Source organism: Saccopteryx leptura, chromosome 1 (assembly GCF_036850995.1).
Source record: "Saccopteryx leptura isolate mSacLep1 chromosome 1, mSacLep1_pri_phased_curated, whole genome shotgun sequence".
Classification (NCBI taxonomy): Eukaryota; Metazoa; Chordata; class Mammalia; order Chiroptera; family Emballonuridae; genus Saccopteryx; species Saccopteryx leptura.
In genome coordinates, this window is record NC_089503.1 from 383,485,550 (window position 1) to 383,502,343 (window position 16,794).

Here is a 16,794-nt window from a genome sequence, read left to right on the forward strand (position 1 = left end):
CCCAAAACCATGGACTGGAGTTGGGGTGGAGCTATGTAGAAAAAAACCCAATTGCTTAGGCAACAAGTCAGATTCTCTTGGAAAAGGGGTGTGGGCAAGTCAATGATTGGCATCTTTTTTTTTTTTTTTTTTCTTTTTCTTTCTGAAGCTGGAAACGGGGAGAGACAGTCAGACAGACTCCCGCATGCGCCCGACAGGGATCCACCCGGCACGCCCACCAGGGGCGATGCTCTGCCCACCAGGGGGCGATGCTCTGCCCCTCCGGGGCGTCGCTCTGCTGCGACCAGAGCCACTCTAGCACCTGGGGCAGAGGCCAAGGAGCCATCCCCAGCGCCCGGGCCATCTTTGCTCCAATGGAGCCTCGCTGCGGGAGGGGAAGAGAGAGACAGAGAGGAAGGAGGGGGGGCGGGGGTGGAGAAGCAAATGGGCGCTTCTCCTGTGTGCCCTGGCCAGGAATCGAACCCGGGTCCCCCGCACGCCAGGCCGACGCTCTACCACTGAGCCAACCGGCCAGGGCCTGATTGGCATCTTTAATACAAGAACACTATGGTATGTTTCCAGATTCTGGATCATCATAAGCAGCAGCAGCAGCAGCAACACACACACACACACACACTCACACTCACACTCACACACACACACACACTCACACACACACACTCACACACACACACACACACTCACACACTCACACACACACACACTCACACACTCCAAGTAACAATGTCCACTAGTACGTTTTAGAAGGAAATTTTCAACAAGATTTGAAAGATGGTTAGGAAACACCATTTTTCCTGATTCCACTTTCATGTCTCTGAGTTTTCTCCCACCGTCTTTTGTTGTGGGCTTTTGTTCTTTTGCCTACTTTGTTAACAATCACTCTTATCCAGAGGTGGTGTCATCAGCTATACAAACTGAAATATCTCATCCACTTCCCTGTGTTTTTATCGAGTAAATGAATAATGACTTTTCAATCTTCAAGTTCTGACAACCCAAGCTTCAAATATTATCCAGATGGGTGCTAAGATGTCCTACAGGTATCTTAAATTTATAAACAAACTCAAATTTTGTTTTTTTCTCTTTCTACCCACTTCCCCTGCCTTCCAAACCTGTCCTCCTCCGACCCCCATTCTCTGTATAGGCTGATGGGGGCGTCACCCCTCCCCATCTGCAGAGCTAGAAAAGTCGGAGTTTCCCTTTGCCTCACTTTGCTCATCGAATTGATTGCCAAATTCCGGAATATTCTGCTTCCTATATATTTATACATTCTGTTCTCACCCTCCAATCCCTATTAGTCCTGCTCTAGTTTAGACCTGGGTTTAAATTCTGTCTCTCGCACTCTGACTTTCAATCCCTAGGCAAGCTGTCAACCGTCTCCTAAACCACCAGTCCTCAAACTTAGCTGCAAAATGGATCCGCTGGGGGAGCTTTAAAAAAACGTACCCATGCTTGCTCCAACTCCAGGATAACGATGTCATTGGAAAGGAGTGCGGCTTGAGCATTGAGAGTTTTAAAAGCCCCATCCGCCCAAGGGTTCCGAGGTGGAGCCAGGGTTGAAAAGCGCTCTCTAAGCCCCAGCTTTCTCCTCCGTAATAGGGAGGTGAAATGACCTCACAGGGGCGTTGTGCGGGCATGGTCAGCAAAATAATGCGTGTACTGTCTGGCATGTGGTAAGCATGTTAGTTGCCATCAGGCAACTCCTTATCACCCCTCCTCTGGACTCGGCAGTAGCCTCTAAACCCCTGCCCTGTCTTACCACTTTCTACTCTGACCCCAGAAGGAAATAGCTAGAAGGCAAACCTGATTGTATCATCTCCTGCTTCAAACCCCTCGGTGGGTCTCCTGCTCTACTGGATCAAGTCCAAGCCTCTCACCGTGCCTTCATGACTTAGCTCTCGCTTGCTCTATTAGCTTTGTTTCCCACCACCCTCTCCCTGCCTCACAACAAAAGCACTACTTAGAGTTAATGCACAAAACCTCACTCTGTGTCCCCTGCAGGTCTTTGCTCACGTGGTCCTTCTGCCTGGAATGTTCTGTTGGCCGCGCCCTCCCCGCTGACTCTGGTCCCCCAGCTCTCTCTTCTTCTCCTGGCGAATTCTCCTTTATCCTTTGTCCTTCAAGACTGAACTCAGATATCACCTCGGCTGGGGTGTCACCCTGACCTCTCTCTAGACCCTGTGTACTATGACATTTTGAGTTGTCGTTTCTGTCTCTCTCCTACTGGTCTACTTGAAGACAGGCTTATTCTCTCGGTACAAAACCTGAAACATCAACGTCCTCACATTTTATTGGTACAAAGTAGGTTCAGTGCAAGACTTGCTGTATTTATGAATCCATACTTGTATCCACTTTAGCCCAAATTTATTTCCTTGTCCGTATTCCTAAAGCGGTTGGAAATTGTATCATCCCTAACCAGTGTGCTGTGAGCAACTTAAAGACAGAAACCTTGTCTTTTTATTTCTTTATAAGTTTCCCAAAACACCCAGCCCAGCAGTTTACTCAGAGTGTTGCTTAAACACACTCATTGGTGGCTGGAAGCGTATAGCATTAAGAAGAACTCATTCAAGGATTGTGGGTAAAAAAAAAAAAAAAATGGAAAAACATCCTTTAAAAAACTGTAAAGATCCAGACCTACCCCATACAATGACTCCTAATCACATTTGGTTTTTGAGCACTTGAAATGTAGCCAGTGCAATTAAGGAGCTAAATTTTAAGTTTTATTTAATTTTAATTAATTTAAAAAAACTGATATTTGATTTAATTGTTGGAAAACTTTCAACTATGTTTGGAACAGCCTGGATATACGAATCTAATTTTTAAATGTAAACTTCAGCCCTGGCAGAGTGGCTCAGTGGATAAAGCATCGTCCCAGCGCACTGAGGTCACGGGTTTGATCCCTGGTCAGGGCGTGTATGAGAAGCAATGAATGAGTACACAACTAAAGCAACAACGAGTTGATGCTTCTCTCTCCCTCTCAAATCAATGGGGGAAAATGTAAACTTCAGGAAATCTAAATACAGATCAGGTTTTCCAATGAAAAGTTAGCTGCTAAACTGAGATGTGCTGTAAGAATATATTAACACTAGAGTTCAAAGACTTAGGTATAATAAAAGAAATGCAAAACATATCGTTTATATGTTGTAATGATAACACTTTGGATATGCTGGTTTAAGTAAAACATATTACTGATTAATTTTATATGCTTTTGCTACTAGAAAATAAAAAATTAATACATAGCTTGGATTACATTTCTATTGAACGGAACTGATCTATTTCCAACGCAAGCCTTTTGTTTCTTGATCGTCATTCTAATGATGGGGTTTCATCCCTCTCATTGTCTAAGACAGTTTTTAGTAACTAGGGGTGAGTAATTACAGAGAGTTAACGGAGTATCTCTTTTGAACTCTTTTCTCCCCGGATGCAGATCACAACTCACCATCTCAGCCCAAGGAAAACGGCATTGACCAGAGCCCTCATCAGGAGGAAGTAATCCACAAGTTGGCCATGCAGCTGAAAAACATCGGAGACAGCATCGATCATAGGATGGTCCAAGCGGTGAGACCTCTGTTTCTCCGGCAAGGGCCGGTCGGGTGGGAGAAAGGGCCGGCCGGACAATGGCCGCTGCGTGGCTGGGATGCTCGGGAATTAGCAGAACACGTGGATGTATAATGGCCGCATAACCGAACATTAGATCTGAAAATTGTGAACCTGGCTCAAGGTCGGTATTTGACCTCACACCTGCTGGTCCATGGAGTGGGAGCCTCAGCGTCACTCAGCAGCTGGGCAGAGGTGCCAAATGCCAGCCTATGACTGGAATCGCAGTCTACCTTTATGCACACCTGCCCGGGGGATTCGTGTATACATTAAAGCGGGGGACACTTTGCTCCCCGCCCTTAAGCTAGGATGCTTGTGGGAATTTAAAGAATTACAGCTGCTCAGCGCCCCACCTTGAGAGATTCTGATTTACCTGGCATGGGGTGTGGCCCCGGGCACAGCATTATATTTTATTTATTTATTTGTTTATTTATATTTTTTTATTTTTTGTATTTTTCTGAAATGAGAAGTGGGAAGGCAGAGAGACAGACTCCCGCATGAGCCCAACTGGGATCCACCTGGCATGCCCCCCAGGGGGCGATGCTCTGCCCATCTGGGCCTTTGCTCCGTTGCAACCAGAGCCATTCTAGCGCCTGAGGCAGAGGCCATAGAGCCATCCTCAGCACCTGGGCAAACTTTGCTCCAATGGAGCCTTGGCTGCAGAAGGAGAAGAGAAAGAGAGAGAGAGAGAAAGGAGAAATGAGAGGGGGAAGGGTGGAGAAGCAGATGAGTGCTTCTCCTGTGTGCCCTGGCCGGGAATTGGACCCGGGACTTCCACACACTGGGCCAACACTCTACCACTGAGCCAACCGGCCAGGGCCCTGGGCACGGGATTTGAAAAGCTTCCCAGTGAACCAAATGCTCAGTCAAGAAGGACAGCCTCTGCCTTAGACCATAGTAACCCTCCTGAACCAACCCAAAGGTAGGATCTAAGCCCCACTCCCGCCCATTTCTTAGCTTTTCGAGCTTATTATGAGAGATAATGAGGGAAACAGGAAAGAATAGTGATTACTGTTTGAAATCACGGGGTGAGGAAAGACACAGCAACTTGGTTTCCCTCAGAACAGGCCGCAGTTAGCAGCAGAGAGAGAATGATCGCACGGGGCGGGCGACAGGAGGGTGGCTGCCCCTCAGGGCCCAACTCCTTGCCCTGACAGGCACCTCTCCTGTGATGACTGCGTGTTCATCACGGCGGCCGCCACCAGGCTGGCTTCGGGGAGTGCCGGGCCCTCCTTCGCGGTCTGGTCCAGCTGCGGGCAGCGCGCAGCCTGGCCCTCAAATGAAACACTCCTCGGGGCGAAACGTGAATGGGAGGTTCCCAACAACAATGCGACTAAACTCGAGAAGGAAACAGAAGACAAAGTAAACCCAGGCAATCAAAGGAAACACTCGACAGACCAGTTTCATTCAAAGCGATGTTTATTGAACACCTACTATATGCCAGGTTCCATTTCAGGCCTTGGGAGCTAGAGCAGGGAGCCGGTCAGAAGATGAGCCTGCTCTCCTCCATCTCCTAACCCGGGAGGGGGGACAGGCAGCCCAGCAGACAAGCCGAGGAAGTCTATTCCGGCAGGATGCCGACTCGAAGCAGCGTGAGAAGGCGCTGAGTGATGGAGACGGATTTTGGAAGGGGCCGGCAGGGAAGGTGGTGTCTCTGGAGAGGCGATATTCCGAGCAGAGACGGGAAGGGAGGGAGCGGAGGCATGGGAGCACACCGGTGGGAAGTGTGTTCCAGGCAGAGGGAACAGCCAGTGCAAAGCCCCTGTTACAGGCACAGGCTCGAGGAGCAGCAAGGAAGCCAGGGCTGGAGTGGAGCACGGCGAGGTCTGGCAGGTGGCCTTGGTCTTAGAGGAGGACGTAGGTGTTTGGGGTTTATGCTAGATATGAGGGAAGGTTCTGGAGAGGAAGAGCAGGAGAGCGCCGTGAGCTGACTGACACTGAGAATGGAGTCTGGCCGGTGCTGGGAGTAGGCTGTGTGCATGCAGGGGCTAGAGAGGCAGAGGAGAGCCCCAAAGGCGAGCAGAGGGGACCGGCCTGTAGCTGTGGAGGCTGTAAGGAATGATCAGACCCGGCGTGGATTTCAAAGGTAGGATTGACTAATGAACTGGCTGTGCAGAGTGAGAGGAAAAAACACATTCCTTCAGTGGTCTTGGCCCGAGTGTCTGAGTGGAGGGTAGTTCCGTTTACCAAGATCAAGAAGACGGGACAGATCTGAGGGGAAATCCGGTGTTCTATTTGGGAAACGTAAGTCTGAAGTTCCTACTGGACACAGAGATTGAGATGTTGTGAAGTTGTGTAGTAGTTGTAAGGACCAGTCTGGAGTTATAGGTGACCTGAAGCCCGCGATAAGAATTTGGATGATAAGGCCTTGCTTTCTTCCTGGGCTCACAGGATCAGTAGTGACCTTGCCCCGAGCCTAACTCTGCGTGGAGGGTGAACTAAAGCTACGTAATAACTAGTGCTTACTGACGGCTTGCTGTTTGCCCAGGGGCTACACTTAGGGTTTTGCTTGCATTGCTTTTTCATTCTTACAACCCCCAATGGAGCTGGGACTATTACTATTTTCACATTTCAAAGGAGGAATTGTGTCTGTGTGTGTGTGACAGAGACAGAGAGAGGGACAGATAGGGATAGACAGGAAGGAAGGGAGAGAGATGAGAAGCATCAATTCTTCGTTGTGGCACCTTAGTTGTTCATTGATTGCTTTCTCATATGTTCCTTGATTGGGGGGCTACAGCAAAGCGAGTGACCCCTTGCTCAAGCCAGTGACCTTGGGGGCTCGAGCCAGCAGCCTTTGGGTTCAATCCAGCGACCATGGGGTCATGTCTATGGTCCCATGCTCAAGCCAGTGACCCCCAGCTCAAGCTGGATGAGCCCGCGCTCAAGCCAGTGACCTCAGAGTTTCAAACCCGGGTCCTCTGTGTCCCAATCCATTGCTCTATCCACTGTGTCACCACCTGGTCAGGCTCAAATGAGGAATTTGATGACTTGGAGAAATCAAGTAAAAATTTCTCTGAGGTCACACAGCTGGTAAGATGTGGAATTAGGATCTGAACCCATGTCCTCTGGCTCCAAAACACAGACACCACTCCACTGCTGTCTGCTACTATTGGCTCCCTACCCCCCCAGGAGCCACCCGTAGCCATCTGCTCTCTTTGACATTTGGACCCAAGAGCCTGAAGCCCAGAGGCAGGCGGGAGTGCCCTCCCACCTCTGTTACATCTTTTGTGTAGCACCCCTTCCGGAAAAGACCTCCCAGAGGGCCTCGCCCTCTGGTCTCAGTGGACAACCACATCAGGATATTACATCAAAAGCTCAACATACGCAGGAGAGATATTTTCACATGGTCTCGCTGTTCACTGAATCTTCAACTGTGGCATTAGGTGTTAAATGTGCTGACTTTAGTGTCCCAGTACTGGATCCAAAGTCTGGCTCACCACTTTAGTAAATAGCCAATAGTAAGACCTCCCTGGGTCTCATCTGTAACACAGAGATAATAAGAGTACCTACTGGCCCTGACCGGTTGGCTCGGTGGTAGAACGTCAGCCCAGCGTGTGGAAGACACAGGTTTGATTCCCAGCCAGGGTACACAGGAGAAGCACCCATCTGCTTCTCACCCTTCCGCCTCTCCTTTCTCTCTCTCTCTCTCTCCCTCTCCCGCAGCCAAGGCTCCACTGGAGCAAAGTTGGCTGGGGCACTGAGGACTGCTCCATGGCCTCTGCCTGTGGCGCTAGAATGGCTCTGGTTGCAACAGAGCAAGGCCCCAGATGGGTAGAGCATCGCCCCCTGGTGGGCATGCCAGATGGATCCTGGTCGGCACCTGCAGGAGTCTCTCTGCCTCCCAGCTTCTCATTTCAGAAAAAAAGAAAAAGAAAAAAAAAAAGAGTATCTACCTTTTGTGGCTGTTGTAAAAATTAAATGAGTGAATCTATGTAAATCACTTAGAACAGAGCCTGACCTAGGGAAAATGATCAGCAAATGCTATCTAAGCCCAAGAATTAATTTTTTTGTCCTCGCCCTCTCAACATTTGGAGTTGAATATCTCCTTACCACGTACCATTTCTTAGGGCATCCTCCTGACATTTGCCACCTTTCTAGGTTACAGTTTCTTCTGTAGGAAAGTTCTCACTTTTCATTCTAGGGAATTCCTTAGTTCGATGTTCCTGCTTCTTGATTAGCTCATTCTGAGAACTCATGGGTCCTTCTAATATTTTTCTCTGAAAAGGAGAGACCAGCGTAGGACAAATCGCAACCACCTGTTTTCTGTTTGACTCAACTCAGTCAAAAGATCACTGCTCCCGTAACTGCCTTTTCCATTCTGCCTCCTTTTCTTTCTCTCCTTGACCTTTTAAGTTGTAATTTATTTACAAGTCTTTTATTTTTTTAATTGATTTTAGAGAGCAAGGAAGGGGGAGAGAGAGACAGGAACATCAATCTGTTTCTGTACGTGTCCTGACTGGGGATCAAACCCCGACAACCTCTGTGCTTCAGGACAATGCTCCAACCAACTGAGCCATCCTGCCAGGGCTTACTAACAAGTCTTAAACTTATCTCTGCAGCTGACTGGGTCAGCACCAAATGCCCCAGCTTTTCTTTTCTTTATTTTCTTTATTTATTTATTTCTTTATTTATTTATTTATTTATTTATTTATTTTTGTATTTTTCTGAAGTTGGAAATGGGGAGGCAGTCAGACAGACTCCCACATGCGCCTGACCAGGATCCACCCGGCACGCCCACCAGGGGGCAATGCTCTGCCCATCTGGGGCATTGCTCTGTTGCAACCAGAGCCATTCTAGCGCCTGAGGCAGAGGCCACAGAGCCATCCTCAGCGCCGGGCCAACTTTGCTCCAATGGAGCCTTGGCTGTGGGAAGGGAAGAGAGAGACAGAGAGGAAGGAGAGGGGGAGGGGTGGAGAAGCAGATGGGCGCCTCTCCTGTGTGCCCTGACCGGGAATCGAACCCGGGACTCCCGCACGCCAGGCCGACACTCTACCACTGAGCCTACCAGCTAAGGCCTCTTTATTTATTTATATTGTTATTTTTTCCCTTTTTTTCCAAGTGAGAGTTGGAGAGATAGAGAGACAGACTCCCACATGTGCCCCAACTGGGATCCACCTGGCAACTCCCATCGAGGGCTGATGCTCTGCCCATCTGGGACTGCTCACAACGAATCTATTTTTAGTGCCTGAGGTGAAGGCTCCACAGAGCCATCCTCAGCACCTGGGGCTGATGTACTCAACCAATCAAGTCATGGCTGCGGGAGGGGAAGAGAGAGAGGGAGAGAGAGAAAAGAGGGAGGGAGAGGGGTGGAGAAGCAGATGGTTATTTCTCCTATGCGCCCTGACCGGGAATTGAACCTGGGATATCCACACACTGGGCCGACACTGTACCACTGAACCGACTGGACAGGGCCTAGCTTTTCTTTCTTTCTTTTTTTTTAAAAAATAACTTTATTGAAAAATAAAATTTACATACAGTTCTCCCATGTAAAGTGTTCGGTGAATGGTTTTAGTGTATTCCTGAACTTGTACAGCCCTCGTCATAATCAAATTTTAGAACATTTTTATCGCCCCAGAAAGAAACCCCAAACCCACATGTGGTCCTTCTCATTTCCTCCCATTTCCCCTTCCAGCCTCACCGGTCTGCTTCCCATCTCTGTGGGTGGATTTGCCTATGGCCAGTCCCTGTCAGCGGACTCACGCATTTGTGGCTTTGTGTCCGGCTTCTTTCACTTAGCATCATGTTTCTTCAAGGTTCACCCCTGTTGTAGCACATGTCAGTATGTCTTTATATTGCTGAATCGTGTTCCATTGTCTGTCTAGATCACCTTCTGTTTACTGATTCATCAGGGGATGGACCTCTGGGTGGTTTCTGCTGGTTGGTCATTATGACTAAGGATGCTCTGAACAACTGTGTTCATGTGTTCGTGTAGGGTTTGTTTACAGTTCTTCTGGGTACACTCCTAGGCGTGGAATTGCTGTGGTACACGAGCACTCTTACGTTTAACTTTGGGAGGAGCCTCCAGACGGTGTTCCACGGTGACTGGATTCCCCCTCTACATTCCCACCAGCTGTGTACAAGGTGCCAGTTCATTGTTGCCGCGTGTTAGCAACCGTATGTTTGATTATAGCCAGCCTCGTGGGTTTGCAGAGGTATCTCATCGTGGCGTTTTGCATTTCCCTGATGGCTAATGCGGTGCACCTTCTCATGTGCTTATTGGCCATTTGTGTTATCTCTTTGGAGAAACGTTTATTCACATCCTTTGCCCACTTAAAAAAAATTGGGTTAATGGCCTTTTATCATTGATTTGTAGGAGTTCTTTATATATATGGTCTAGAGATGTAAGTTTCTTATCAGAAGTATTATTGGCAAATATTTTTCTCCCATTCAGCAGGTTTTCTTTTTACTTTCTAGATGGCATTCTTCTGAAGCAGAAAAGTTTTTAATTTGGTGAAGTTCAATTGAGTTTTTCTTTTGTCTCTAATGCTTTTGGTGTCATACCTAAGAAATCATCGCCTAACCCAAAGTCATGAAGACGTGCACCCACGTTTTCTTCTACTAAGAGACGGGCAGTTTTAGCCCTTAACTTTAGGTCTTCGTTCTGTTTGGAGTTCATTTTTGCCTGTGGTGTGAGTTAAAAGTCCATCTTCGATCTTTTTCCTGTGGGTCCCCCGTTGCCCCAGCACCGTTGGTTGAAAAGACTGTTCTTTCCCGGCCACTCTTGTCGAAAATCAATGGACTGTGACTGAGGGTTTATTTCTGGACTCTCAGTTCTATCCCATTGATCTGCGTGTCTGTCCTTACGCCTGCCCCAGCTTTCCTTGCCGCATTTCATAAAGCCGGCATTGACCTAGAAAACTTTCAAAGATACCTTGTCCTGAACTGCCATATTGTGGTGTAGAACACTTTGAAATAGACCACGCCTTATTTTCAAAAATAATCTCAGAATTTCCTCCTCAGTTTGGCTCGAAAATGCAGAAGGCTTTAAACTCCTGCTGCTCCAAGGCTTAAATCAAGCCACGTGAACAGAATTTCAAGCCTGGCATGGGACGTTTCTCTTATGGATAGCGACCAGTTATTCTGCGTCTGCTCTCTGTGGAGTCAAGCGGGCCCACTGATTCTCCAGATCCCTTCCTGCTTTTAATATAGTTGGAGAAACTTTTACTCTCGCTCCTGGGATACCCTGACAAGGAGCTCACGGGGCTGTGGCGCAGCCTGCCAGAGCGGGGGCCCTTGGACCCACCACACGTCTTGCCTGCCTGTTCTGTTCCCTTAAGCAAGCGTTCTGTATTTTCAAACAGGCCTGATTCTCGAGATAACATCTGTTTTGCTGTTCGGTTATACAAGGGTTTTCTCATGCAAGGACCTGGTCTTTTTCTTTTTTTTCCCCCCTCTAAATCCAGGGTGTGTTATTTTCCTGGATATAAATTGTGTTCTATAATAGTCTTCCCATCACTTTTAGGACCTTGAATATGTCTTTGAAATTCTTCTCTACAGGAAGGACTTTTTCCTTCTGGGTTCTAGAAGCTGCCCCCTCCCTGTCCCTACAGGCCTCAGAGTGGCAGCCACACCCCAGGAACCAGCCCTGGGTGTTGTACCACCTGCTGGGGTCCCCTTCCCCTCTGCAGAGAGAGTCTCTTTATCCAACCCTGCCTGAATTATCCTAATTTGCAAGTGCCATCTGTTTTCTTGGGGACCCTGACTGATACAACACCCGCCTGGGACACTTCTTTTTTTTAAATTTTTTTTATTTATTCATTTTAGAAAGGAGAGGGAGAGACAGAGAGAGAGAGAGAGAGAGAGGAGAGACAGAGAGAGAGAAGGGGGGTAGGAGCTGGAAGCATCAACTCCCATATGTGCCTTGACCAGGCAAACCCAGGGTTTCGAACCAGCGACCTCAGCATTTCCAGGTCGACGCTTTATCCACTGCGCCACCACAGGTCAGGCTGGGACACTTCTTAGTTTGTCAGAAAGAAGGGAGGGAAACTCACATTCAGCAAATAATTTCTTCCAGCTGCTCTTTGAGAACACCCTCAGAGGGCAGAAGCAAAATGGGACTTCTTTCATTTCCTTCCCCCAGAAGCCCCCATCCACAAGCAGTGTGGGTATTGCAGGAGGGGCAGCTGAGGTTCAGAGAGATTCCGATCCCAGGTCACCCGGCGAGTAAGTGACGAAACTGGGCTTCTGACACGCGGCACACGAGCATGTGACTCGGTGGTCATTTTCCTCTGCCTCGCTGGGGGGACATGCATTCAACTTTCCCTAACTGATGTCAATTAAAAGAAGGAGGGAGCCCTGGCCGGTTGGCTCAGTGGTGGAGCGTCAGCCTGGGATGAAGGAGTCCCGGGTTCGATTCCCAGCCAGGGCACACAGGAGAGGCGCCCATCTGCTTCTCCACCCCTCTCCCTCTCCTTTCTCTCTGTCTTTCTCTTCCCCTCCCACAGCCAAGACTCCACTGGAGCAAAATTGGCCCAGGCGCTGAGGACGGCTCCATGGCCTCCGCCTCAGGCGGTAGAATGGCTCTGGTTGCAACAGAGTGATGCCCCGGATGGGCAGAGCATCGCCCCCTGGTGAGCATGCCGGGTGGATTCCGGTCAGGCACATGCGGGAGTCTGTCTGACTGCCTCCCTGTTCCAACTTCAAAAAAATACAAAAAATATATATAAATAAATAAAAATAAATAAATAAAAGAAGGGGGGAAAATCCTTTAGCGATTCCGAGTTACTGCCAGGACAAAGTCGAAATTCCTTAACCTGCTGCTAAGGATTTATCATCCATTCACTTTTCCAACTAACGTTGACTGAGTACCTGCTGTGCGCCAGGCTCTGTTTCGGTACTGGCGATAGGGCAGCGATCGAGAGAGACAGGATGCCCTGAGCTGCATGGGGTTTCTAGTCTAAAAGGGAGCCACGTCACAATAAACGGATCAAGTATATGGTTGAGCAGACAGTCATAGACATTTAGGAGAAGAATAAAGCGAGGAAAGTGGGGGGGAATGCGGAGGGTTGAGCATTCTGAGTAGAGGCGTTTAGGGAAGGCCTGGAGGAGATGGTGACTTCAGAGCAAACCCTGTGCGGCAGGGGACGGGGCTACGTGGAGAGCCGCCCAGACAGGCAGGTTTTCAGGGGCCTGCGGGCCGGCCGAAGCTGGGGACGGGAGAAGGCGAGACGGTCAGAGAGGCAGGGTGGTGGTAAATGCGGCCGGGCCTTCGGGTCACACCGTAAGGACTTTTCTTCTGAGTGAGCCTCGGCCACTGGAGACCATGGAGCAGGGGAGCCGCATTTCAGGTCGACTGAGGCTGCTGTGTTGAGACTAGAGGGTGGGAGGAGGCACAGGGCCAGGGAGAGCCCTTTGGATCCGACCCTCCGACCTTCTGACCCTCTGACTCTCCGCCTCCTTCACCCGATGCCCCCTTATCAACAGTGGCCTTAGGGCTCCACAAACCTGCTGTGCTCTGTCACCTCCAACTTCGCTCCTAATTCACTCCTTTCTCCACCCATCCAAGTCCCATGGGTTCTTCCAACCCCAAAGCGAACTTCTCTTGCTTCTCTGAGAGGACTAAGGAAGTGAGTGCTCTGGCGAGCCAGGCAAAGCTGTTATCGGCCCCGAAAAGAGGGTCCCCACCAGCTGGCCCAGTGGCGGGATTCAAATCACTTAGCAACTGGTTCTCTGCCCTAAAGACCATTTCAAGTACAAAAAGGTGATATACCGAAAGGTAGTTTATTATTTCATGCATTTAATACTTCAAATAAGAACAATAAAAGAGGCACACCAAACCAGATCATGTTACAAGAAAGAGTTAAAAAATATGAATGAAAAAATACCTGACAAAAAAACAATAAAACTGCTATTTAAGATGTTTCCATCTTGCTTCTTGACTGGGGTCCTCACTTGCAATGTTTTTCACCTACGGCCGGAATGAACATGACTACGGGGGCTTAGAATGCGCTGTCGCGCAGGTGAACATTAAAAAAAGAGTCAGGAATGTCAATGTGCGATTTCCACATTAGAGAGATCTCTGATGACAAGTGCCATTTTAACAACCGGTTCGCTGAACTCAGCAGAAAAATTAGGTATCGGTTCTGCTGAACCGGTGCCAACCGGCTGAATCCCCCCCCCGCTGAGCTGACATTTGGGGTGGGAGAACGCATCCAGGGGAGAACTTCCCAAGGCCGCGCAGAGGGTATGGACATCACTAAGCGGACCAGGAGCCGCCTCCCCTCGGTTCACACAGTTCGTCCAGTTCATAAAGCAGCCCAAGAAGCCTATTTGGATAGGCCCTGGCCGGTTGGCTCAGTGGTAGAGCGTCGGCCTGGCATGCAGGAGTCCCAGGTTCGATTCCCGACCAGGGCACACAGGAGAAGCGCCCATCTGCTTCTCCACCCCTCCCCCTCTCCTTCCTCTCTGTCTCTTCCCCTCCCGCAGCTGAGGCTCCACTGGAGTAAAGATGGCCTGGGCGCTGGGGATGGCTCCTTGGCCTCTGCCCCAGGCGCTAGAGTGGCTCTGGTCGAAACAGAGCGACGCCCCGGAGGGGCAGAGCATCGCCCCCTGGTGGGCAGAGCATCGCCCCCTGGTGGGCAGAGCGTAGCCCCTGGTGGGCGTGGCGGGTGGATCTCGGTCGGGCGTATGCGGGAGTCTGTCTGTCTCTCCCTGTTTCCAGCTTCAGAAAAATACAAAAAATAAATAAATAAAATTCATTTAAGAAGCCTGTTTGGGGGCACTGATTGAATTAATATTAACACTGAATTTCTAACTTTGAATTATTCTCTTACCTTTAAAAAAAAAAAAAACCCTCTCTCTCTCTCTCTCTCTCTGAACAGGATCTCCAGTGGGAAGGCAGAGAGGCACTGGTTCGTCTCGTCCTAGTTCTGTTTGGAGGAGTTCATGCGCCGCTGCGCTTCTTCTGGAATAACCATCTGATGATGTGAAGAGAATATGAAGGTCAAGTTCTGTTTTCCTTCGACCCTCTGAGAAACACGAACCCCACCGGCACAGATGGGAAGAAGAGCCCTCTCCGTCTCCCTCTCTTTTTACCCGGCACTGTTGGCTTAGGCCTGGTCCATTGGAGAACCGCGGACTCGCTGACCACTCCTCTGTTCAGAGCTAAGGGACAGCTGAGATGGCCTCGTGGTGGAGCCCAGGGCGCTGTGGGTGGCCCCAGTGCTCCTTGTTAGGACGCCTTGAGCATTTCTTTCCACGAGTGACACTGAACCTCATTCTCAAACCAGAGGTGACAGAAACAGGCGCTTTTCCCCGGGGTCCTTCCTGGGTCCCCGCAGCCGCCTGTTGGCCCCACTCTAAGTGTCTGTGTCCAGAGCCACAGTGCATCATTCTTCTCCTTCCTTTCTGTCTACCTCATATCCCACCCCTCCCACCTTTAGAAGTACTACAGGTATTAAGACAGTTTGTTGTTATAAATGATAAGTTCGATATATGTTTGAGTTCTTTGTGGGAAAAGTATTATTTAAAAAATAAAATAAATATTGTTATTTTATTGAGCATGAACCACCTGTGCAGATTTCTTTTGTGAAGGAGGGATTCCACTTATTCCTGCTCCTGTGGGTTCATACTTTTGCAGGCTTAGATCATAGGCAGCCTTGCCTTTGCCCTTCCAAAGGGAAATGTTCCCGTTTTTAGTTATTTATCTATTTTTTAGTTTGCCCTAGGATTTGGCTTCCTGACAAGGAACAGATCCTTAAACAGTTTTCTTTCTTTTATTCCTCCTCTTTTGAATAGGTATTTAGTCATGTGGTTCAAAAATCAAAACAATATAAAGAAGTTTGCAGTGAAAACCCTTGCTCTTATTTTCTATCTTGAATCCCAGTTACATTTGTTTGTTACACATCCCTCCAGAGGTGTCTTAGTACAAATATCAATATACTACACACACACACACACACACACACACACACACACAAAAGGTAGTGTGTAATATATACATGCTGTTCTATACCTTGGTTTATTTATTATTATTATTATTTTGCTTAGTATGGTGGTCAGGCACTGTTTTTTACCAATGTGAGCTCACTTACTCTTCATAACAACCTTATGAGACAGGTCTTCTTATTAGCTGTATGTTGCTGTTAAGGAAACTGAGGCAGGAGTCAATACAATGGGGCAGTAAAGAGGTTAACTAACATGCTCAAGGGCACAGTGACATGGCTGGTGTTCCCGGCCAGGCAGGCTGTCCTCAGACTCCAGGTTCCTACCTGCTCCGCTGCCCTGCCTCTGGAAAGCTTGCCAGGGTCCACAGAGACTCCCTCACACAATGCACAGTATTCTGTAAGATGGATATACCATAACTTATTTCATCAATCCCTTTTGAATGGATGCCTAGTTTTGTTTTTGCTTTGTGTGTGTGTATGTGTATGTTTTTCTGAAGCTGGAAACGGGGAGGCAGTCAGACTCCGCATGCACCCGACCAGGATCCACCCGGCACACCCACCAGGGGGCATCGCTCTGTTGTGACCAGAGCCACTCTAGTGCCTGGGGCAGAGGCCATGGAGCCATCCCCAGCGCCCGGGCCATCTTTTGCTCCAATGGAGCCTTGGCTGTGGGAGGGGAAGAGAGAGACAGAGAAGAAGGAGAGGGGGAGGGGTGGAGAAGCAGATGGGCGCTTCTCCTGTGTGCCCTGGCCAGGAATCGAACCTGGGACCTCCGCACGCCAGGCCGACGCTCTACCACTGAGCCAACCGGCCAGGGCCGCTTTTTTTTTTTTTTTTTTTTAAGTGAGAGGAGGGGAGATAGTGAGGCAAACTCCCCGCATGCACCCTGACCGGGATCCACCCGGCAACGCCTGTCTAGGGCAGATGCTGGAATGAACCGAGCTATTTTTAGCTCCTGAGGCTGACTCATTTGGGCCAACTGAGCTGTCCTCAGCCCCCCAGGGGCTATGCTAGAACCAATCTACTGCGGGAGGGGAAGGGGGAGAGATGGGGGAGAGGGATGTGGAGAGAAGCAGGCGGTAGCTTCTCCTGTGTGCCCTGACTGAAATTGAACTGGGACATCCATACACGGGGCTGATGCTCTATCCACTGAGCAGACCAGCTAGGGCCTGGTTGTTTCTTGTTATTTGGCATTATAAGCCATACTGAAGTAAATACTCATGTACTACATTTTGAGTATGTGTAGGTATATTTGTTGAAAGAATTGCCGTTGATGGGAATGCTGGTTGAAGAATAAACGCGTTTGTAACTTGGC

At 49.0% G+C, this 16,794-nt stretch overlaps 1 protein-coding gene across 1 annotated transcript in view; it reads left to right on the plus strand.

Annotated features, from left to right (window-relative positions):
• Window positions 1-14,840, plus strand: part of PXT1 (peroxisomal testis enriched protein 1) — a 30,285-nt gene extending 15,445 nt beyond the window's left edge. The window contains exons 2-3 of the mRNA XM_066359556.1: window positions 3,425-3,555; window positions 14,415-14,840. Coding sequence (XP_066215653.1) covers window positions 3,425-3,555; window positions 14,415-14,522 — 239 coding nt within the window. The 3' untranslated portion in view covers window positions 14,523-14,840. The remainder of the gene's footprint in view (window positions 1-3,424; window positions 3,556-14,414) is intronic.
• Window positions 14,841-16,794: the final 1,954 nt, after the last annotated feature.